Source organism: Paramacrobiotus metropolitanus, unplaced genomic scaffold (genome assembly GCF_019649055.1).
Source record: "Paramacrobiotus metropolitanus isolate TYO unplaced genomic scaffold, Prichtersi_v1.0 Parri_scaffold0000054, whole genome shotgun sequence".
Classification (NCBI taxonomy): domain Eukaryota; kingdom Metazoa; phylum Tardigrada; class Eutardigrada; order Parachela; family Macrobiotidae; genus Paramacrobiotus; species Paramacrobiotus metropolitanus.
In genome coordinates, this window is record NW_026570274.1 from 588,960 (window position 1) to 612,510 (window position 23,551).

The 23,551-nt window shown below is 40.8% G+C and overlaps 5 protein-coding genes and 1 long non-coding RNA gene across 7 annotated transcripts; 3 read left to right on the forward strand and 3 right to left on the reverse strand.

Moving 5' to 3' along the window:
* Positions 1–2,896: 2,896 nt before the first annotated feature.
* On the reverse strand, positions 2,897–4,959 carry LOC129592660 (uncharacterized). Of its 2 annotated transcripts, none has more exons than XM_055488748.1 (8): positions 4,838–4,959; positions 4,567–4,662; positions 4,323–4,482; positions 4,054–4,184; positions 3,927–3,988; positions 3,827–3,851; positions 3,385–3,648; positions 2,897–3,322 (listed from the first exon to the last, which is right to left on the reverse strand). In XM_055488748.1, exons 3-8 carry the CDS (start codon positions 4,475–4,477, stop codon positions 3,222–3,224), a joined length of 738 nt encoding a protein of 245 aa, XP_055344723.1. In that variant the 5' UTR covers positions 4,478–4,482; positions 4,567–4,662; positions 4,838–4,959; the 3' UTR covers positions 2,897–3,221. The 2 variants fall into 2 exon arrangements, with proteins under 2 accessions (XP_055344723.1, XP_055344722.1); XM_055488747.1 differs by having other exon boundaries at positions 4,869–4,909.
* A 302-nt stretch (positions 4,960–5,261) lies between these two features.
* LOC129592661 (uncharacterized) lies at positions 5,262–6,198 on the forward strand. The gene is made up of 2 exons (XM_055488750.1): positions 5,262–5,537; positions 5,763–6,198. Exons 1-2 carry the CDS (start codon positions 5,350–5,352, stop codon positions 6,037–6,039), a joined length of 465 nt encoding a protein of 154 aa, XP_055344725.1. The 5' UTR covers positions 5,262–5,349; the 3' UTR covers positions 6,040–6,198.
* A 633-nt stretch (positions 6,199–6,831) lies between these two features.
* LOC129592675 (uncharacterized) lies at positions 6,832–7,946 on the forward strand. Its single transcript, XM_055488766.1, has 2 exons — positions 6,832–7,153; positions 7,484–7,946. The coding sequence occupies exons 1-2, from the start codon at positions 6,948–6,950 to the stop codon at positions 7,755–7,757; spliced, it is 480 nt and encodes a 159-aa protein (XP_055344741.1). The 5' UTR covers positions 6,832–6,947; the 3' UTR covers positions 7,758–7,946.
* A 2,438-nt stretch (positions 7,947–10,384) lies between these two features.
* Positions 10,385–11,770, reverse strand: LOC129592707 (adenosine receptor A2a-like). Its single transcript, XM_055488810.1, has 2 exons — positions 10,668–11,770; positions 10,385–10,599 (listed from the first exon to the last, which is right to left on the reverse strand). Exons 1-2 carry the CDS (start codon positions 11,559–11,561, stop codon positions 10,435–10,437), a joined length of 1,059 nt encoding a protein of 352 aa, XP_055344785.1. The 5' UTR covers positions 11,562–11,770; the 3' UTR covers positions 10,385–10,434.
* Positions 11,771–12,500: 730 nt separating this feature from the next.
* LOC129592718 (uncharacterized) lies at positions 12,501–13,452 on the reverse strand. The gene is made up of 4 exons (XR_008691005.1): positions 13,374–13,452; positions 13,206–13,275; positions 12,918–13,107; positions 12,501–12,853 (listed from the first exon to the last, which is right to left on the reverse strand). It is a non-coding gene; the product is annotated as an uncharacterized LOC129592718 (long non-coding RNA).
* An 8,398-nt stretch (positions 13,453–21,850) lies between these two features.
* LOC129592689 (uncharacterized) lies at positions 21,851–23,195 on the forward strand. Its single transcript, XM_055488787.1, has 2 exons — positions 21,851–22,066; positions 22,232–23,195. The coding sequence occupies exons 1-2, from the start codon at positions 21,952–21,954 to the stop codon at positions 22,858–22,860; spliced, it is 744 nt and encodes a 247-aa protein (XP_055344762.1). The 5' UTR covers positions 21,851–21,951; the 3' UTR covers positions 22,861–23,195.
* Positions 23,196–23,551: the final 356 nt, after the last annotated feature.

Consider the following 23,551-nt stretch of genomic DNA (forward strand, 5'->3'; position numbering starts at 1 on the left):
AAATTCTCGCTCAGCACACTAAATTACGAGTCTAATAATTTCTTTCACTGCAGTTCCGTCAGACTAAAGTTAATCTCAGTTCAATAACCATATATGGCGGCGTCGGGCAAACCAATCGTTTATAGTATCGCTGGCGACAGAACGGGAACAATTAAAGGCCCAATTTTTTTTGAGTTATGGTGGTTTTCCCGCCAGTATATTAACGCTTACACGCTTTAATATACAAATCACTTTAATCACGCTTTAATCTACAGCTGTGAGTCATTTTCAAAAGGGTTTTTGAGTGCGCAAAACCAAAAATTGTCGTGCATGCACGCGAATTTTGTGCTATGCATTGGGTCAATTTCCTTAAAATATTAGGCTGGCAAAATTTAGGCGGTTCTATAAACAGCAAAATCTTCATGTGTCCGTGCGATTTTACTGGTTATACCGTAGATTTTTTTGTGCTACGTAACACCCATTCTACTACTGCTGCTCTCTAAGAAATAAAATACTGTAAATAGCGCTAAATACGATAATTGCCATCGTATAATGCTGCGGTACCGGCAATAGCCTAAATGTAAATTACATATTTACGATGTATTCCTGCTACGCTTCGGTCATGTAGTGCCCGCCAGAAGCGAGTGCACTTTTCTAGTCTACTTATTCACTTAGACTTTGTCATCTGTTGCACTTTTACCTATTTATACCGGCTTGCTTTATGCTTTATCTGTACACCACTACTTCTCGGACTTCTTATACACATTACTTCCATTCTTTACTTTCCTGCTCTGCCTAATTCTCTACTTTGTTGGATAACTAATAAACTCACTACTACTCGGATGACCTTTGGCCCGTAATTATTTTGCTCTGCCTAAGTATTTTCGTAACATAACCACGGTCACAAGATTTTACTGCAGTTATTTTTTATACGCCAAGTATAAATTTGAGGAAATAGACTAAAGTACTCAGTGTATCTGTCAGGGCTTTCTTTCCAGTCCGTGACTGCACCGTGATGTTGACGCTTTCCTCCCGACGACGAGCACATCTCACTTTAGTCTAACTGAATACGATTATCGCATGCATATTATACGAAAGAATTTAAAATTTTATATTTAGTTACTGATAAAAAATCTTTATATTTTATTTTGGTTGCTGATAATAAATCTGTACAGCCTCACCAGAAATCGCTGAGTTCAGATTCAGTGCTTTACAGTATCTACAACAACTTACAAGTGGATACGCTAATGTGATAGCCTAAAAGCGCTTGCATGATTATAATTTATGGGCAATCGAGCTCTTTTTCATTTCGAATACAGATAATTTGATGTTACTCCTTAAGTAAACGAAGCCAAGGTTCGGCAAGAAGTTTTTGATACCTTAGCGGCTTGCAAAACAAGAGAATGCAATGGCGTCTAGAGGTTACGACACATGTAACCTTTAGCGGCAGTTCTCTAGCTTTTTTAGCTTCACCTGTATCGCATCCACGGCATTGCATTCTGTGCCGCATCGAGGCTATACTGTATCTAACAAACCGAACTTAGCAAATTTTACTGTTGTACTATGCTACCGGTTATTGATCGAGTAATAAGATAATTGTTGTCCATTTACCTTGAACGTTTCACTTTTTTGCAATTGCCCATGCGTGTCTCTGCTGGGAAAGGAAGGTGCCCGTTTCCATTGCCAAATATATATGATGATTAACCCATGATGGCTGTGCGCAAAGATAAACGCTCTAATGGCACTCACTCGCCTGTTTCTTAAAATAATTGTAATTGTCTCTAAACGAAGCAAGGTGTTTGATCACGGGCAGACAGCAGGCCCTCGATGAAATCGTGCGGTTCGATATACAACTTACAGATTAGCGCTACGGGTATTTAATTTACTATCTTAGAAAAATCGAAATCGAGTAAAGCGTCTCAAATTTACATTCTGCTACTGTAGCTAGAAACTTTGCAAATGTTGATATTACGTAATCACATCGCATTAATTACTACTCTAGCATTTCTCCAATCTCATGTAAATATTTTCAGCTGGGTAAATACAGTTCTGTGGCATTATTCAGAATGTCTGGATGAGATCCGATTCTCCTCTAAAATTAACATCGGTGAGTGATTTGTTTTGACACCTCTTTTAAGTATATTAATATTGTTGTATGTACGTACAGTATGAGTCATGCATAAGCTAAGCATGGCGCGTTTATTGCGCTTTTAATTGGTACCTGACTCGCATAAATTCAATGCGCATAAAAGACTTTTATTGAATTTTCTGAATCAAATGATATGAGTGTTTGAAAAGCCACCGGTTTTCATATTAACAATTATATACGTAATCCACGTGACAAAAATTTACTCGTATTATTATGAATTGTGCGGTACAGCAGGTACTTGCAAATCATAATACGACAATCCGATCCGTTCTCCCCTTCTCGGAAACCAGCACAAGTGCCGGGTACATTGAGTGGGCTGGGACACATTCTTTTTGTCTGTTTTGCCGGCTGCGTGTTACTGCAGCATGATGACAATAAAACGCGTTTTACCGAGGCAGTAATTAATGGTCATCAGGCAACACATTACGAAGCGTTGCCTCCGTTGAAACACAATTTATTTATGTATAATTAAGGTTGTAACTCCAATCTGTAATACTGATATATAGCTATGTTAACATTTACTATTTTTTTAAAACATCCGCCGGCGTCATGGCCACATCATGTTCATTCCAACGTACGGCTGTAAAATTGTACCTATTCCTATTGCACATGCTGTCAGATTGCAGTTATTATTTATCGACAGGATCGGGTCGGTCGGACGCGGAACAGGCAAACTTTCGACGGCTTCTTTATTTACTGCACTATCAGCTATGTACTTGTATATACCTGCATTCCTCTTTCGGGATCAACACACTGCAGAAGGAAAAAATAAAATAATATTTACAGCATAATCGATGCTGTATAGAAGTATGGTTGCGGCTACGAGACCAAACAAACAATGGGATCCTTTTAACAAGCGGTCGGGATCTTTACATAATACAAAGAACTGACATAAATTTTTGCTCATTCAGTGACGATAAGGGGATGAAATAAAAAATCGCAGAAATGTCCAGACACCTGTGCATATGCTTACAGTTACGAGGGAGAAAGCGCCTGCCAATAAAATCCCCAAAGTATATTTATTTGCATTCTTTATTAGCTGCCCGTTATGTATGGAAAAGCAGCATGAAGAATCCAGTCGAAAACCGATTATTTATTTAAAATACGATCCGCTACCCGATGGCGGTTCTATTGGACCTCCCGGTATCATTGGAACCGTTATGACTGCAGTAACGGTACTTGTGTTTGCATACACTGTAAAGAAATAAGCCAGAATGAAATTGGTAGTGCGCGAGAAAACTAGAACGAATCCTTACGATCTGGGCAGGTGACCGTAGGGATGAGGCAGGTGGAAGGGTACAGCAGTCGGAGTCCCAAGCAGTCACCCTGGCTAAGACGGCTCAACCCTCCGAAGGCCGTGTTCCCTGTACTGGGGGGTGCTGCGCCATGCACAGCTGCGTACAGATGGCCGGCAGCAGTGTACTGCGTTACCGATGGCAGAGTGATACTTTTGTAGTCAAAACTTCCGGTCAAGAGGCGTGCACTGTATAGCCGTTGAAGCAGGCCCAGATTTTGCAGATCTGCAGTTATGAAACCCGCACTTTAGGACAAAGAAAATCTCAGAACTGTTGCAACGATATATTTAAAAGGTCAAAGCAAAATTTGATTTTTTGTTTTTGGAATTTGATATGCATTTGTAGTGCGTACACGAGTGTACGATTTGCCTCATCGTATTTGTTAAACTTTATCAAAACTTACGTGGCTTTAACTGGTTATCCGATACCTGCAAAAAACCCACTGGTTCTTTAATGACCGTTATGTGTGCTACGCAAAGATCAAATCTCTATGACTTTCTTACAACGTTGATGTAATAATGGCGGTCTGGTCGGTTCATTTCATCCTCAAGTCCGAGCGCGCGAACTAAATTCAATAATTCATTGTTCTACATGATGTTTTACTGCTGCGTTATTGTTATGCCATTATACCTAAATAACGCATGATTTCTCGAACGCTGTGGAGACACCCATCAACACCGGACGCCATATACAGCGCTTGGCCTTTTCCGTATTGCATGGTTACTCGCCCGGGAAACGAGAAGCAGGTTTGGGTTGGGGTGCTGCAACACAGGAGGCATTTTTACATGAACGCTAACAATGCGCGTATATTGGGAAAGTTATGCAATAAGGAAGCGACCAGCATTTAATTTCCGTATATGTACATGTAGGTGAGCATCTTTTAAAACGGTTCAACTCACGGAGGATTGATGATAGAGGAATCGAACATATTCTTCGAGATCTGTATAAAATCATGACCTCTATGGGCATCATCGACATATGGCGTAAACCGGATGCAGTTGTTCATATCTTGCGAAATCTGCTGCATAGCTGTCTGAATGTTGGCAACCTCCATATAAGCTGTAAATATTTGGTGTAAAATTGCGTGACAGGTTTTCGAAACCTTCTTGAGTCTAGTGCTTAAGATGTACTTGATACGCTTACTGAATCCTTGACCGATGCGGTAATGAATAGCCGATGGATTCGGCCACGGCGCAACGGAAGTGCTCCATATTCCATTATATACGCTGTCTACGCTGACTGCTGCAAAAGACGGTGAACTAGCGATCTGCAGAAATACAACTATCACAAGGAAACAGTGAGCTAAAAGAGGCAGCGGCATTTTGTAAAGGTCGGGAAACATCAGTTTATGATAAAGCTGACAAAGTCGTTTGAAATTATTATTTTAGTTAAACAGCGCATTATATCGCCCAACTTACATACGTAATTTATAAATTTTTGTTTACACATTTGATAGCGCAAGCTGCCGGTTTTGCGTCATATTTGCCAAGTACGATTTTTTTGTTGACTTAAGACGTAGTTTCCGGGAGAGTTTGCTTCTTTGATCCAAGTATTGGCACTACTCAATATTCAAGTTTTGTAAAACAAACCATAGACAATGGAAGCCTATGTCACATTTTAAATAAATACTATGTCTTATAGCCAAAGTTTCCTATCGTTTGCGGTTCCTTTGTAATTCGGCGCTGATAGTACGCTCTCGTGCACCACATTGCTTTATCAGAAAACGTACAAAGACACACGGAAATCGATAACCAATAACGATGACTGCCAGAATGATCACATGATTGTCTTGCTGTTATCAGGCTACTGTTCTAGAGCATTCGAATAGCTGATTTTAAACCGGTTGCTAATAGCTTAACAAATTAAGCTTGCTGTAACACTTAGTTAATTGCTCTTCATTTCTCTCTCTTACACGGAAAAATTAAAATGTCGCCCATGTGGATCGTGTTCGCTGCGCTGGCCGTTCTGGCCATCAGCCAGGCTGATGTTACCATCAAGCTGGAGAAGTACGACAACCCGGCTGACCGACTGCAGGACGGCACCAACTGCGAGCCTTTCGGCATTAGCAAGTGTGACCCCTACTTCATTCTCACCGTGCGCAACAGCTTCAACACGTAAGCCACACACGACATCCTAAGTTGTAATACTAAAAATAGAAACAGTATGTACAATATAATTATCAGAAAAATGTATGCCGTAAAAGTATATGTATTTCGTAAAAATAAAAAGTGTACAAAAAAGCACAAAGTTTATCAGAAAAATAAAATTCTGCTAAATCAAAATCAAAACTTTTACAACATTATTCTGATATCGGTGTAATATCGGTAAATACTTGGCAGGAGCTTAGTGTCGACATACACCTCTACCCACACCGACGACGTCAGCTCGGTTGATTTCGGCTCCTTCATCGGCTTCCTGAACCCGGTTACCGCTAAGGTGCCCAACGGCACCGTGGTGGACATTACCATTGTGGCTATGGACGATGATCCCATTGGCGAACATGAACTGATTGGCACCTTCAACTATTTCTACGTTGCCGGTCAAACCCCCAAGAGGGAGAGCCGTGTCTCCGGAACCTCCACCGTTACCGTGCTTTTCAACACCACTCGATTCTAATTGAACTGCTTTTTGGTGAAAGTCTTATATTTTTGATGATTTTCCATCAGTGTATTTTTTGTCTGTAGAAAACAAAATTTACGTGCTGCTTTTCTGTAATGGTACCTCAGGACTATCGTGATGACAACAGTTATTAAAGAGGTTCGTGAGAAAACTGAAGATCTGTTTCCGGTTGACATTTAGCAGCTAAACCAGCAGATGATGGTATTAGCATAAAATGGAGCCCGTAAATAAAAATACAGTATGTAAATTTCAAACACAAAGAAATATTAGGTAGAAAATTTCTTTAGCTCATCGTGTGCATTTTGCCTACGAACTGGGATTTTGGAAAAGAAAATATTAGGTTCTCTCTGTAGCAAAAACAGAAAATATTCAACAAACACTTGGTCTGATTATAATAATCGAAGAAAAACAATGAAAACGAATCCTGTCAAATTATTCTGGGTAATAAACATGCAAGATATCACCGGCAATACCGGCATGGCACGCTAATCGGCTAGGTCGAGCCATTTGAGTTCATCTAGGCCTTTAACAATACGGGACCAAGACAATAACGCTCCTTACTGTTGCCGATAAAGCCCGCCACATTGTCTTGTACTGAGTCGGCAAACAGATAACCTATAATGGTTTTAGAGCATACAATTTACGAGCTGTGATATAACGTTCCCCTATTATTTTGCAACATAAAATTCACCAGGTCACCTTGAATTAAACACGGTATCAGCCTAACTATACAAAAGGCATCAGTATGCCACCTTATCAAGACGCATTGTCTTATGTATCACTTCAGGTTTTGGAGACGGGTGGCGTGTTTTAACCAAGACGCTTTTCCCAGCGACCGTTTCAGTCAGCCGGTGTGCATCACGCAAAAATAAATTTTTGATTTTTCGTCACAATAATACACGAAAATGTCGCGTCTGTTGGTCGCCGTGTTCCTTGCCAGTGTGGTGGCGGTGTGCAGTGCCCAGAACAGCACCACGCCCACCGTGATGTTCAAGCTGGAGCGCTACTCCAATCCCAACAACCAACTGCAGGACGGCTCCAACTGTGATCCCTTTGGATGGTCCAAATGCGATCCCTACGTGGTAGTGCACGTGCGCAACAGTGCCAATGTGTAAGGAAAATAAATATTTCTTAGCAATATGCTGTAAAGCTGCGTTCAGCCAACATGAGAGCCAAAATAAGATTAGCCGGTAAACGCGAAATGTAGACGAATTTTCTAGCAACCAAAGAGAAAGGGCTTATTGTGTCACAAAGGTCATCCCTCAATGACGGTTCCAGGCGCGATCTATCTGGCTAAGACAGAGAAAAGGTTTATTGTAATAATTGTATTAAAAGAGTTTCTGAGATTCTGCTTTGTAAGAATAATAGCAATGGTAAAAGCCGTGGCTCGTTTTCGCGTAGTAGAACCGCCGTATAATGCATATTTTCTGCTGTTTCCCAGGACCGATCTGCAGACGTTCACCTCCACCCCCACCAATGACGTCAGCTCATTGGACTTTCAAATGTTCATCGGCTTTGTCAATCCCCTGCTGATCAAGGTCCCCAAAGGCACCGTGGTCGATCTGTCGGTGACGATCTACGATGACGACGATATTGGTCAAGATGAAATTATCGGCACCTACTGGTTCCTGTATGTTGCCGGCACCGAGGCCAAGAGGGAGACCAAGACCGCTGGATCGGCTTCCCTGACGGTCATGATGGCCACCGTTGGATAAAATCACTAATTGATGCTTTTTTATCAAAAATCATGTCGATCGCTTCTTCATGGAGTGTATGGCTAGTGTACTCATTTCCTTTGACTTTTGTGTGCCTATGATTTTGAATATGTACCTTCCGGTTTCGACCTTCACACTGTGTTTCAGAACATAACAAGCAACACAATAAAAATTTAATAACAAACAAAATTTTTAACGTACGAAATAGAGGCAGAAAAAGCGCTGTTGATGATAAGACGGAATCAGCACCCAGAATTATAATAATTATTTGGTCGGCAATACCGCACATCCTTAGCAGGGTTTGCTCCAGTTGTAAACCAAATTCATTTTCGGATTAAACACAACCTGTATTACCGTAACAAACAAGCATTTCATTGTGATTTTATTCGAAAACATTGGCCATATTATCGATAGAAGTATCGCATTATACAGTATTATTACGTATTTGAGCAGATTTAATTTGTTGTCCAGAAAATACGTACGTACTTACGTAGACATAGGTACGTAGACATTATCGCAACCAAAAACTGTGAGCCGAGGTGCATTTATTTTTACCGTAACAGATGAACAGCGGATGTAAATGCAGATAGTCATATCCAATGCAGGAAATATGCGAGTAGGTACAACTAGTGCTAATGAACACAAATTGCAATAATTATGATTTATGGTAGAACAGCCAGCTACTCTAGTCTAGATATAAAGTGCTTCGTGTCTGTATTGTTACATCGTAGACATAGGTATGGTATCGGGGTCCAAGAGAAAAGTGCCTGGTACAAAATAATTAGCAAAGGATGCCGGTTCGGGCGGGTTGTATGGGTGAGATTGTGACAAAACCTTTGCCGGCTGCGTCTCAGGTTCTTCCACTGACTGTGAAGTAAATTCCGAAGACACATCATCAAGCATATTATTCACCACCATTCCTCTTTCTGAAACAATTAAGATTTACATCAACGTCACAGCCACATATTACTAAGGTTAACAATGTTTGGTTCCGTAACTTCCGTTGTTACTAACTTTGCCTAATGGGACCCATGACGACGTCGGTGAATGCCGTCCTCTCATTCCTCCCTGGCACATCGATACGAGAATTGTAGTAATTAATACCGCTCGTACCAACGGGAACCAAATCCACCTAAAGAATCAGTGAAAAAATTGAAAATTTACAGTATTTGTATGATATTTGTATCTGGAAACAGCAGAAAAAATTATTTTGTTGCAGTCGGAGACTCAGAGTAACGGTTGCGCATCTTACCGTATTTACGACACACAGAACAGCCATAACCGTGATGTGTCCTGCACCGAACATTTTTTTCGAAAAACGATTAGCAAAGCAGAGAAACTGGTTCACGTAAATCAAACCAAGTAGATCGAACGTAAGCGAAAAAGTCACCAAAAGATGCTATACGATCTACAAATTTAGCGGCAGCAAAAAGTCAAACGTACGTATGACTATGTACCGGTGATTTACATATATACAGGGCGACATCCCAATAGCAGCGTTGTCGTTGTAGTTCGGTTTGTAGTACTCGCCGAAAGAGTGCCACTTCAGATATTTGCCGATGGTAAGCAGTAACGGTGCCGTACTTCTGAAAAATTCAAGCGAAACGCTGGAAAGCTCATGATGACCCAATGATCATTTGCAGAATTTCAGAATCGAGTCGAGCCATAAGGAGAAAAGTACTATTAGGAATTAGTTCATGGAAGGAATTTTGCACTTGAGATTGCGCCTTGCGGTTTTCTGGAACCTTGTGCTGGACTCAGGCGCCCGGGGGTGTAACTTGAATTCGAAATGCATGCTGTAAAAATATTTATTGTGGTCAGCTGAAAAGAGAACCGGAAAAGTTACCGAAGCAAGAGAGTTAATTTCTATCACGTGGCTACGCATATACAATCTTACGAGTATTGATTAAAGTACGGGTACTGAACAGTCTTTTTATTGGGTTAAATTCAAATTAACATTGGTTAAACACAAAATTACTCAATTCTCATCATTTTAGCACATAGTACACATCCACTCTCTTTCCAAAACAGAACGTTTTCTGAATTAGTTTAGAACAAGTTTAGAATACAGGTTTTTGGAATGTCTTTTATTTCACTCTGATAATACCAAGTGCCAATCTGCGTTCTAACGATAAATTGTGTCTGGAAATATAGTGCCCGTGCTAACTTTTCTCATCCAACTACAGATATTTAGGTTTAATAAGCTTTTCAGTGCCTTACTGTTGTACAATATTATTATCTTCTTTTTGACCAGAATTAAAATCCCTTTGGGGTTGACTGCACTTGTGCCGTAATGATAATAACAATGTGGCACGTGGATGCAGATGAATGCAAACGCTGTTTTATGTTAGTTGAGCAATACCGGCATGATTTACATGTACACTGGTATTTTTCTTGTGTACTGGCAGCCTTTGATGTACGTACAGTACAACAATTCATTGGACGATCGCGGATCAGGTAAATATTATTAACTGTTGGAATATTACGTCAGGATCCAACCAGAAGCAGCACGAAATTTTTATAATATAACTAATACATAGTAAGCAGTGCCATAAGACGAATCATTTTATCCAGAAAATCATCCCACGAAGGAAACTGAACAAACATTTGCGTCCAGGAAAAATAAAACAATAGTAATTATAGAACAACGATCGCTGTTAAGCATTTTATGTCAGCTTTAATAGTCATACGGGGCACCATTAGAGCGGTCATTTGTGAATTTTCCGCTGCTTAAAGGGAGAATCACTATGCGCATATCTTGCAGGGTGATGAACGCATAGCATCGCTGAATAACAAACGAAATGCCACGCCGGTAATCCTTGCATAGTGTGAAGAAAGCCACCTGCGATGAAATTTAGACCCATGTATAATAATGTTCAGCCCGAAATGTAACTTAGTATCAACTCTTACCGGTCCTCCCAGGTAGCCAATATTGTACCACACTCGCAACCACAACGGCGTGGTGCTCATCATAACCACTCTAAAGAAATAGCTGGACACCACGCTAAACGGCAGGTAGCACGCCAAGAACCACAGCGACGAGATGAACAAGCTCTTGGAGATTAGAATTCGCTTATTATACGTGCGTTGTGATGTGGCACGTTTCACCAATTGGACCGGGCCTATTTTTCCATGACTTTTCACATATTTTGAAAGCAGAACGTATAACAGGATTGCCAGATAACAGAAGAATGTACCAGCTAAAGGAAAATAAAACCCCACGGATAACAGCGCGATCTGTGTCCCGGGATTCTCTTTCGGTGGGTATACCGCGCATCCGGGCCACGCGTTGGTTACATCAAACTTCCCGATGATACCCGCGGCAATCGGTATATTGATACACAACGGTAGCACCCAACTAACGCCAATGGCAGCCACAATCATCTGACGTTGTGTCCAGATGTGGTAATGCAGCGGGAAGATGATGGCGACAACCCGGTTAACAGCCAACAGGAAGGATGACCATTGGTGCACTTGAGAGACTGCCATAATGAAGAAAAAGAAATAGCTGCAGGAGAAGGAGGTTAGCTGAAAGCGAGGAAAATACATGGTGATGGACGAGGTAATGTTCAGGATGCAGAGAAACGCTTCGGCGCTTTGTAAATGGATGATGAGGATTTGAGCGCCACCACGTAGTGTTCGCGTAGCGCAGATCGACACTATCAGCAGTAAACACAGAACAGCACCGATAATGCCCACGGAGATATTGGAAATGAAGAACAGCAGAAATGCATTGGGATACAGTTCCCGTAACCGTATGGATCTGGTAATGTTGGTAAAGGTCACGGTCGTGTTGAGATCCATTTAGAAAACTGCAGCTCCGACTCACAAGATTAACCGGTAAATTCAGGTGCACCAGAATGTCGAACGATAACGACAGGAAAAGCGAAGCCAGCATGTGATGTTGAATCTGTCTGGTTATATTTGGGATTTGGGAATACTGGTTTCTGCACGTCCAGTTATTGTTTTCCCGCCTGTAAGTTGGCATTTCTTTGGGGAGTGATTTCATACCGAAAATAATGTTTAAACTGGAGCGATTATGATTAAATAATGTCATTGTCACTAAGAAGTATCCGTCAAAGAATTATGATCTTAAAATATCGGGTGAAAGGTATTCTTTAATACCCCCTTACGAGGATATGGCGGTGCATTAATGTACAATCAATGTTGTAATCCCCGAGGAACAGTTGCATTTATGGCATGCCAGTGCGTGAAATAACATGTGCGCATGCGTATTCCTGTAATATCGCTTTCTTACATGGTACTTACCCGTTTAATACCAAGAGTCTTTTGATTTTAAATGGTGATAATTAAAGCTGTAAAAAGAAAGGCTATCGTCTATACAAGAAAAGAAATTCTAATCCTAAACTGGGAAAATGGGAAACTCCCACCCAAAAGGCCAAAACGGAAGATGTAATTTTACGGGAGATTATAATACGAAACAAAGGAAGTTTTGTGCGTTACGTAAAGACCAAAGCTGTTTGAAAATTTTTAAATCACGAATGTTTGCATGAGCGGAATCCATATTTATAACACCAGTACTATGGCGAGCCGTATACCTTGAAATGCATATCTTCCTTCTAGCTATAGTTGAGTAAAAGTGCCGTGTATAGTGTAAAACTTGCTTATTAGGACCTTAAAAAGATGGACATACAACTTTGTTATGCTACTTTGTATTACTACATTAAAGACAAATGGTTCCCATCAACAGTTAAACGAAAGTAGTTTATTCATGTTGCCGCTAAGAACATTGTGTACTAAGAAACGTTTCTGTATATCTGCTGTTTGAAGCTTTTATATATTCAAAACGACAACAGTGTTTTATGCAGACAGATTTCTGACCGCTGGGTAAGATATGAAAATGATACTTGAAAAGCACCTTACAGTGATGGTAACATCTGATAAGGAATCTTGAAATTTGGAGGAATAGGTGTTTCAGATATTAGAATAACGAGAGTGCATTACAGGAACATCGTCTGGATCCGTAAAAAAAGCATCATCAGAGGGAAGCAGACAAGGCGGTCACTGCCGTAGAAATTTTTAACGATCAAAACTATTGTTTACAAGTATTTGGCCCCTTTTTCCTGAACCTTCGGCTAAAAATGCACAACAATCAAAAATTAACAGGATTAACAAAATTTCTTTTTTATCGCTGCTTACCTGTTTTGGGTTTAGGGACATAAAGATGTTGTGTGTGACTCACGACCGAGGTTGTTGGCTCCGCCTTCAGACCCGTGGCTCCGTGATTCTTCCCTTGTACTTTGACATGCGTAGCCTCGGAAGACGGTTTTTTGTGAAGACCCATTACATGTCCCGCCGGGTGGTGCGAACCGGCAGAAACCGGAACGCCCTGAAATTATTGATAAAAGTGCATTTTCTGTAATTTTTAAATAATTGATTGATAGAAAATGAGTGAAGTTAAACAAAAAAATGGTTCGCGATGCTTACCGTATATACGATGCAGAGGAGAGCAGCGACGGCCGTAATGAACAGCGAAAAGTACATTTTTATATTTGAACTGAAAGAGGAAAGAACAAAAAAAAATTTAAAAAAAATGGCTAACGTAAGACACGGTTGAAATACGGTTTACTAAAGGTATAAAGTACTCGTACTTACCACGTTATGCCGCAAAAACAAAGTATTTGTAAAAACCGAATGTATCACGAATAGGGGCTTCGAATTCGTAAAAATTCTCATCTGTTCGTGGCAATCATCTAACGCCGGTCCTTTATATACAGAGTACAGGGACAAAAGTATTCTAAAGACTGCCTTGTCGATTACTGGCCGAAAGTATCACTTGAAATATTTGCGATGCAATGCTGCGGCAGCATCTTATTTCTCCAAAACTAGCTGGAGAATGCAAAATATCTCACGTCGATTCAAGGATTCTTTGCCGAGCGCCCGAATCAGTTCGAGCCTTACGTAGAACTACGTCTAATTTCCCACATGTCAGCATACTGAAATGCGCGGAATTACTCCACTTGAAAATTGGTCTTTCGTGAGAGTGCGCGAAATTCTTGAAAACTAACTGCAGAATGCTGAAACATGCCACGTCGGCCCAAGGATTACGTGAAACACGACTGAATCGAGTCGAGCGATGAGCAGAAACTGCGTTTAATTTTGATCCTTTTAGCATATCATATTGCCAATCACTTGAAAACTAAATTTCCGGATAAGTTTTTTGCAGAAGTGAAAAATACATTTAGCCGGTAACATTCAGATAAATATTTCTTCTATATACTGTAGTTGCTAAAAGTATTGTTTATGTGTACTGGTTACGTGTTTCTGAGAACTTTTAGGCAAATCTTTTTCTGACGTAAACGAATAGCATTCCGTAACAAAGTGAATAGCGCAGCCTACAAACATTATCTAGAAGGTTGTTTTCTAGAAGAAACACTTTTTATGGAGATGCAGTGATTGTATGCAGCATGCACTAATGTACAAAACAAGCCCTAACCTAAATTATTTATTGATGAATTAACAGCATGTTTTACCCTGCTTTCGGGGCCTGTCGTGGAAAGCAAAAACATTATGCTGTACAGGAAATCTAAAACACTGAGAAAGCCTTGAAAATTTAATTTTCAAGGCATGAATTTCATCAGCGTCAAGTTTTAAATTCTGTTTGTTTCTTCCTTAGATGTGCAACGAACTTGGGTACTTTACCGTACTTACACAGAGGTACAAAAGTATTGCTTTACGCAGCGGTACATGCATTGATGCACACTTACTACTGCATATTTTTCCATGAAAGTGTTGCATACATTAATTTATTTTGTCATTTTGGCTGGTTGCCAAAGCATGGCTGCAAAGAATACAGAAATTGAATAGAATTAAAAGCGGTCGACCACGACGTTTCAAATACTCTGCACATATTAGAACAGGGCTGTCACATTACAGACAGTGCCCCAGCTAAAGGATCACAGAAGCTTTGTCGATATATGCCCCGGAATTTTATGTCGGCGGTAATACCGCGCACCTGAACCTCGCACCAGAACCTCGCACCTCCGATGCCGTCAGACTTTCAGGTAACGCTCATGGCAATAGATACTCTGTATATCGATGCACCTAGGTTTAACGCAACCGATGATAATGACGGGCTGACGGTCAAAAACCAGTTGGCGTTTTGTTTATATATATTACATACATAGTAACGCAGCGGAAAGTTTATGGCATAACCCAGTTACCAGCCATTGAAGAGGACGACCACTAATAAACTTTAGAGAGGACCCTCAAGAAACGTTGCAGGAGAAAAAGACAACTGGGCCCTAAAAAATGCATCGCGATGGGCGATACAGTATGCATTGCAGACAAGCGCTTTGGCGTTTTGTAGGCGAGTGATAAGGTTTTGGAAGCTGATCACAACTTTCAGCAGGAGGCACAAAGCAACATCGATAATGCTTACTATGTTGTTAACAACGAAGAATACAGTTGCCACAGCAGTATGGATTTGATGGTGCTGATAAAGGTCACGGTCGAATTAATGCCAGCATTTTTGCCGGTTTACATCGCAGGGAAACTCAAGTTCGCCGGCAGTTTGATATCTTGCCTGGTTACCTATACGGGCGCGTTTAGGTGTTTTTGTCTCTGTATTAACTGATTACAGTTTTCCCGACTATTAATGTAGTCTGAATTTTGTGGGAGAGACCTTACACTGAAAACCACCTTTAGACTGGATACATTCTCAGTCACTACATGAATCCGTTAAAAAATTTATTACTATAAAATATCGTGCAAAAGCACCGTTCCTAACCATTCGGAAGACATGGAGGTGCACTAATGTACTATAGTATTTACGAGGGCTTTCCCGACCGCGTCCGCTTCACCAGGGCACATTTTCCGGGTGTACTTCAACAAGCAATATTCCGCTGATTTTAATACCTGCTGTGAAATATAATTAATTTTATACTACCAGTTGTTTCAGAAATCAGAATAATAAGGATAGAAGATAGCAAATTATCGGGATCGGTGAAGAAAAATATCGTCAAAGGGAAGCAGATGAGGCGGTTAATGTGGTAGAGGCTTTCAACGGTCAGCTATCGATATCAAAAAGACCACCTCCATCCGCTACCAAAATTTGCTTGCCTGAAAGAAACACAATAATCGAACAACTGTCTAGGTGAATAAAACTTGGTTTTTTGTCGCTCCTTACGTCGGCCTGAGGTGGAGGCCTCATGGTGGGGCAGACGCCAGTGCTGCGGGCGTTTTTTGAAAGAGACTGTTTGTTCTGTGTTTTCACCTCTCGCTGCATCCTTCTTCTCTGGTGCTTTGGCATGAATAACATCGGACGATAATTTTTTGGATGATAGACGCATGACACCTTGTGCCTTGTCTAAACCAGCAGAAACTGGAACGGCCTGAAATTACAGAATATTGTCGCCATATTGATCAAGGGGCCTTTTTGTAGTTTTAGAAAATTTTTATTTGTAGAAGCTGAACTGATCTGTAAGAACGAAATAACTAGCAGATTTGCAAACCCTGCTCGTCGATAACACGACAGTACAGGACGAATATTATCACAAGCTAGTACAATGCAGCACCGGATTTTTGTCCGTAGTTATATTTTGATTTTGTGGGCATGACTATGGCCGTCGATTCTGGCAGCTGGCGAGCATCAACGCTAAAGATGCCCTTTGCTGTGGCACGTGCGAGCGCTTTATGAAGCACAAAAAAATGGAAATATCTGTATTGTGAACTTGGGAGCCGGCGTATGTGCTCTAATAAGAAATAAGAAATAATTTGCGTTTCTTACAGTATTTACGCTGCAGAGCAGAACAGCGACGAGTGCAATGCACAGCGAAAAGTCCATTTTTATCCTGTGGCTGCAGTAATGAAAACAAATGAAAGAAACAATGAAAAATAAATAATGAAAGGCATGTTGGAATGCGGGTCTCCAAAAGAAATACAGTACTTACCACGTTTTGCCGAAAATACAAGTATTTGTACAAGGCGAGTAAGTATGTGCTTGTAGAGTGTAGTCAACAGGAGCTTCCAGTTGGTAATAATTCCGCTTCTTATGTTAGTAGTAATCAATAATCATCTAGCGCCTGTGTTTTATATACAGGCGGAAAGTATTCTAAAAGCAGCCATGCCGACGCACTTTTCAGTTATCTGCCGAAAGTAATACATGAAATATTTGGATGCAATGCTGCGACAGCACCGTATTTCTCGAAACCTGACTGGAGAAGCAAAATATCTCACGTCGATTCAAGTATTCTTTGCCGAGCGCCCGAATCGAATCGAGCCCTACGTAGAACTGCGTTCATTTTTGCTCTTGTCAGCATACTTCATGCTGTAATGGAAATTCTCCACAGAACTAGGAAATCAGAAAAATTAATACGTTTTTCCGGCAACATGCAGATAAAACGTTTCATACTACTCTACTAGGTAATCGATGAATTTTTCTTTATTAAATGTACGATACGTGTTTCTTGGCAAACTTTTTAGTAGCTGCAAGAAACGAGCCAGCAAAATTAATAACCTCTAACAAACTACATGACGCATTCCTTATCAATATTTTAACAAATAGGTGGAATATGGAACCGGAACATTTTGTGGAAATGGAGTGATTCTGTTATTATTTACAATTACTAAAAACATTCATTATACATGCAAATTAACAGTGTTGTTAAACAACGAAATCCTTTACTTTAAGTTGCCCCCGTTTTATGTTATGTTTTTGGGGCGCTTGATTTTACTGCATGTTTTTCCCTGTAGTCGGATGTTGAGGAAGAAAAGCGTTGACAACTGCTGTTGCTGTTATGATGCTGTTTTTGCATGGCAAATATGCTGGAGTAAAGAAAGCCTGGGACGCCCTTAGAGTTAAAAAATGCACGAAGAATGTGAATCTTGTCAAAAATACTTTCTTAAAGCCGTTATTCAAATTTATTTGCAATAAAGCAATAAATTAGAGAAAAATAACCTGTTTTGATAATAAAGCCAAAGATTACCAACAGCAACATTGACAAAAGTTAAAAAACTACTCTCCAAATAGATTTTGTCGCAGAACAGTATATGACAGCATTATGAGTATATTTCCGATATTCGCAAAAAATCAGAAAGAATTTGAAAGCCTGAACTTTCAGATTGTACTGTACGTTAGATTGCCCTACGGAACTAACTGATCCATTTTGGTTTGCTCAAGAAAAAGCCTTAATTCACTGGTGCCGCCCGGTTAGGGCGCCATATTTTTCAGATTGACACTGAAGGGTGGCGGTAAAACGAAATTTATGCTGAGCGCAACGGAAAAAAGCAGATTTGTCAGTCACGCTTACTTAAAGCGTTTTCCTAGAAGACGAGTCAAGTAAAACAGTAAGCAGTACAGTTTTACCGAATGTATGTACAGAGTATATATACAGACTGTATATATATATATATTCTGTAGCTTTGCTTACAATAATTACATTGACGTACTAAAAACCAGGTACTAACTGTCAAGTCCACTTCAAATTCAGGGGCATACAATCATATGTATATTTTTTGCAATGGTCATGTCATAGTCTATTGGTACGCAAACCGACAAAAGTGTTTCAAGCGCATCATGGATAGTTTTCAAAGAAATTAAATTTTGGGCTGACACAACAGCTCGCTTTCGCAAAATAATTCTACATAACAAATTGTTCCCAAAAAATTTCCGTGGGCATAAATCATTCAACAGTAATATCTGCATGATTTTCCGAAACAATAAGCTTAGACGGACAACTGTGTAACTCTTTCCGTGCGCGTTGTTTTGGGTAAGCATTCAGTACGTACGAAATTACGAACTATTGTTTGATCGTGCATAGCACTGCTTGTTTAGTACCAAGTAATATCAATAATCTAGCGGTGGCTTCCCATTTGTGCCACCGGTTCCACTTCGTGTCGAGTGGCTTTGACGTCTGGTGCATAACATCCGGTGTATCGCTATTCTGTAATCCCGATTCATCGCGAAACAAATGGGCTGGAGAAAACAAATAGTTTTGTTATGAACATAAAATCATATGATACCAACACTAAATGTATGCTATGTATACGGCCTAAAAAATGAACGCACTTCATTAGATTATCTAATAAAATCAACAAAATCTAACATTTAAAACAAAGTACGTATAATGGTGAGATAGCGAGACAACGACATACAGTCAAAAGTTAATGTGTGATTTATAAAGTTAGTACCGGATTCGTTGCGAATCCCAACAACTGCACGACCGCCAACCACATCACTAGTAGCGGATACATGGCATCATTCTCGCTAATCTTCGATATGGCCACCGTTATAGGCATAATCATGGAGCAGCCAATATTACAGAGATACGACACACACATCATATTCGTAATGTACATGCGCTTCCTTTCGGGTTTGGAATGCTTCGCATCCGACACTTTACTCCGCATGCAAGTGTTCCTCCAACACTGCAGATAAATAATGAAGTACGCGATACCGGTAACAGCCGCCGGTATGTAAAATCCAGCCGCAAAGACCACTATTCCCAACCGGCTATTCGGAAGCGCCGCGCAAGTTCCCAGTGAAATGGTTGTATAAGTTATTCCCAGTTCGAAACAACCGGATAGCGCCAGAATACCCGCAGCCACCCAACACAGGGTTAAAACAACTTTCTCGGTGAGTTTTCTGGAAAAACGTTGGTGATAGTTATACGGGAAGAAAAACGCCAGAAACCTGTTAACAGCGATATATGCATCGGTCCATGATGCGACGCACCGCGCGGTCATCTGCAGCCACTGACCAATCTTACAGTGGCTCTGTTTAATCTCCCAGTGGTTAAGCTGCTTCTCGTATACACAGATGGCGTCGAGAGGGAAACTGATTGAGCAAAGTATCGTGTATGCAATCAGGCAGTGCGCAATTAGAATTCCGCATCCAGAACGCAGTTTGGCGGTGAAAAAAATTAAAAGCACGATGGATATATTCCCAACGGCTCCTTCGAAGCACAGCACAAGATAAACGGCAGTCCATAATTTCACAGAGTTCGCACTAGCTGAAGCAGAGTTATTCCTATTGCCGGTAGTTGAATAATTCAGTAAATGCAACGACGCATTGGAAGTCCAAGGGGTTTCCATATTTTAACGATGGAAAAGCGAATAAGAACCCCTTTTTCGGGCTATGATTCTCTGATGTTCTTATGAAAGTTGAGCAAACTGTTGATGCCGCAACTGCAAGCACATATTAAAAAGGTAGTGACTGTGCCACTGAAAAGACTTGGTAGCCCAAAAACTCCGGATGAAGTAACCGCATTATGCATTTCAGTGCATATGTAAGGTGACAAAAGCGGTGCGTTGTACAGATCATACCGAGAACTGGAACTTCCGCTTGGAGCAGACTATTGTATGCACTGAAAAAGCAGATCTAATTAACGGGCACATGGCGCTGCAGTTGAGCACGAAAACACCATCAGTGAGGTAAATTACCGAGCGCGGTACATAAAGTACGTAACACTTCTTAAGCCTGTGGCACAGCGTGAGCGCTCCGGCCTACAACGCTCCCTTAATTGTTACGCACACGCACAGTCAAACTCTTCAACTTTCACCCGATTAAGCGGAAAATGCGTAAGTACAGAACGAAGGGGTTCGCCCACAAGTAATAATTCCAGAAACATACAGACACCGTACGCCGTCACATTTGATCGAATTTGCCATGATTCCAAGCGCTTTCGTGCACAACACAAACATATTAATATTTTCGCAGTGTTACCGCACACTCGCACCTGCAACGTTTACTAGCAGATACAAAGAACTTTCTACGCCGTTAGCTGTTATTCCATGCAAAAATCAATGCATCCAGAAAGCTGCTCAGATGTTATTGTCGTGACAATACAATGCACATTTGCCCTCATACAGCGCACGAATAGGGCAACCGTCGCGCCACCAGAAACCATTAAGCCGATAGTGTCGCCTATTATTGAAGTAACGATTATCGACCATTTTTTCCCAGAATCTCGGGTGAATGTTTGTGCTGACCCTGGCGAGGTTTTGGACGAGAGCGCTGTTCCACTGCATTTATTTGAAATAACATTAATGGCTGCTTTCAATAAACCGCACTTCTTTACGGTAATTCCAACGACGACCTGATAATTATTGACAGTTGTGTTTTGCACTGAGCAGGTCTTTAGGCGTTGTACGGGTTTGTTGTTGTTAGGAAATGAGGATGCAAGCAAAGATTATGGGATCACGATGCCGATGTAGAAGATTTCAGCGAAAAGGCATGAGGCGTTAATAGCACTGGCAGGCCGGCTTACAGCGGCATCCAGGTTTTACTACGCGTATTTCCGCTAATGCTAGTCGGGCGTCGTAACTCGTGCTTTCTCTTAATTTGATAGGCTTAATTAGCTTTAGCTTGGTTCATCTTAAAGTACAAGGAGTGGTTAATCGAAGACTCACGCGCTGTGCGCAACACTGTTTTCATTTGTATAACACTTACTGTACCAAGATCCAGTAAATTACTGGATCTTGGTACTGTACCCGCGCGAGTTTAAGGGACAGTAAATCCCCCTGGACCGCCCGCACTAGGCGCCGGTTTCTTTGATGTCAAAGAAGCCGACGCCTAGTGCGGGCGGTCTGGGGCAATTTTCTGTCCCTTAAACTCGCGCGGGTACAGTACAATAATTGTTATACATAGATTTTATAAATGTACGTGGAATTACGAAGTGCGATAGAGGTTGTTACTGCCTCCGAAACTACATGCATTCTTTTCATTCTGATGACGTCATGGACGTAGGGTATCAAACTAGCGCCTCAAACTTTGAGGCATACATTTTTAAGTGCAGCTTGTAAAACCAGACAAGCAAGTTTTAATGACCTTTTTATTACTGGCCCAATCGGTCTCTGAACTGATCCTGTTGCTATAATGAACAATATCAGGATTTATGCCTAATTAGCGTTATCTAAATGGAGCTAGGTGGTCCATTAAAGATTATTTGACTTCGTGCATGTATTGCGCAGCAATATACAGTTATTAATGAACGTGTTTATCGGAGAACATGCTACTTTGCGCTACCTGTGTAGCCGATAGCGCACCAAAAGTAAATAAACCCCATTCATGCTTATCTCATACGCACACAGTATTACAGAAATCAGCAATCTGGATTGCTTCAATATTAATGTTTCTTCGTTGTTACTTTCTAGAATTCTGTTTGCCTACTACATTAACAGTAATAATTAGCTTCCAAAGTATTAATAAATCGTAATAAAAACTGTAATAAATATGTCGCCTCCGTCGGATTCCCACCTTGCCCAACCACCGCGCAGCAAGAGCACACTGGTGTTCAGCGTTATACAGATATTATGCGGTATCGCATTACTTATTAGCGACATTTTCTGTAAGTGCATGCAGTATTAAATTATTTTGCCTATGATGTACATGTACATGCCTATGATGTTTTTCTCGTTAATAAAATATTTATTACCTGTTTTGTATGCATAGAAGTATAATTACTTTCAATTTATAGAGTAAGAAATCTGCAAGAGACATAGTTGTGTTGCAGCTTTTGTCGAATATCATGCGTTCGAAGCGGTGATGCGTACCGGTGGAGCGTCGGGAATTTGGATTGGGATCTTCTTCGTCATTACCGGCGGATGTGGGATAGTCGCCTACGAAGCAGCAGGAGAAACGCAGCTGTCCATCGCCTCGCTTCGACGCCATCTCCAAATCAGCCTGATCCTCAGTATTCTGGCTACCATCGCCGCTTTCTCCTTCCTGATTTATTTCGGCTCACTGATCGGCAGCGGTACTTATGTAAACGTTCATAATGTTATCAACCAAAACGGTTATAGCATTGTGCAAGACTATCACAGTTATCTTGGTTACGGTGACGGTCCGGTTCCCGCAAACCTCTGTTTCCACTTGTTGATGTTTCTCTTCAGCCTGATCCAAGCGGTGTTCACCGGATTGCGATTGCGTAAACTGCCGCACACCATTGCCACCACCACGGTGTCGCATGTGATGGTGCCGGTACAACATGAACCGGCTGTACTGCCGAATTATCCGCCAGCAGCGGGATATTACGGGCATCCGATGTATCCTAACAATACTTCTGCACCGGGACATCAAGGCCAGGCTGTGCAGTTTCAACCGTTACAAACTCATCCAGGACCTAGCTACCTCACGCACTGAAACCATTTCAGAAAATCTTTAATGCTGCACAGATTACAGTATGCTAAAAGCAACAACCAAATATCTTGATGGATGTTTCTGTACGTAGTACATAATAGTCGGAAAACTTTCGTAAACGAACTGCCATTTTTGTTGCGCGTGCCACTACAACAATCGTTCTGATATTGATATTTGAAAGTTTATATGTTAATTACCACGCATCTAACATGAAAAACGTAAATATTTATGATAAATATTGTGCCGACTGACGACCATAATTGTTAGTGGTGAGACTTTGCTGTTCATTCTAAATATAGAAGTACGTACAATTAATCTATAATTTGGTACTTACAAATACGCTGTCCCGAAGTCTTGGCAAACAACATGCTTGACAAGAACGCATACTCTATTCGCGTAATATATTTAGTTTCTATTTTATGCTGTGCAAGAACTTCAGTTTCGTCGCATTTGAAAGACAATACCAGCTGATGCTTGTCAGCACCCAAAATGTTTTTTCGTAATGTACCGATTTTCACTGTACTATTTGCACTTCATACGCATGATAACTAGCAGTACTAGTTAATTCGTTAAATGTGCGAATACAGAAACAATCTAACAAATACAAAAGGGACATTACCTTATAAATTTAACAGTACTAGTTACACTAACGTACTTCTGTTGTAACTAACAGAGGTACGCAAAGTATTCTAAA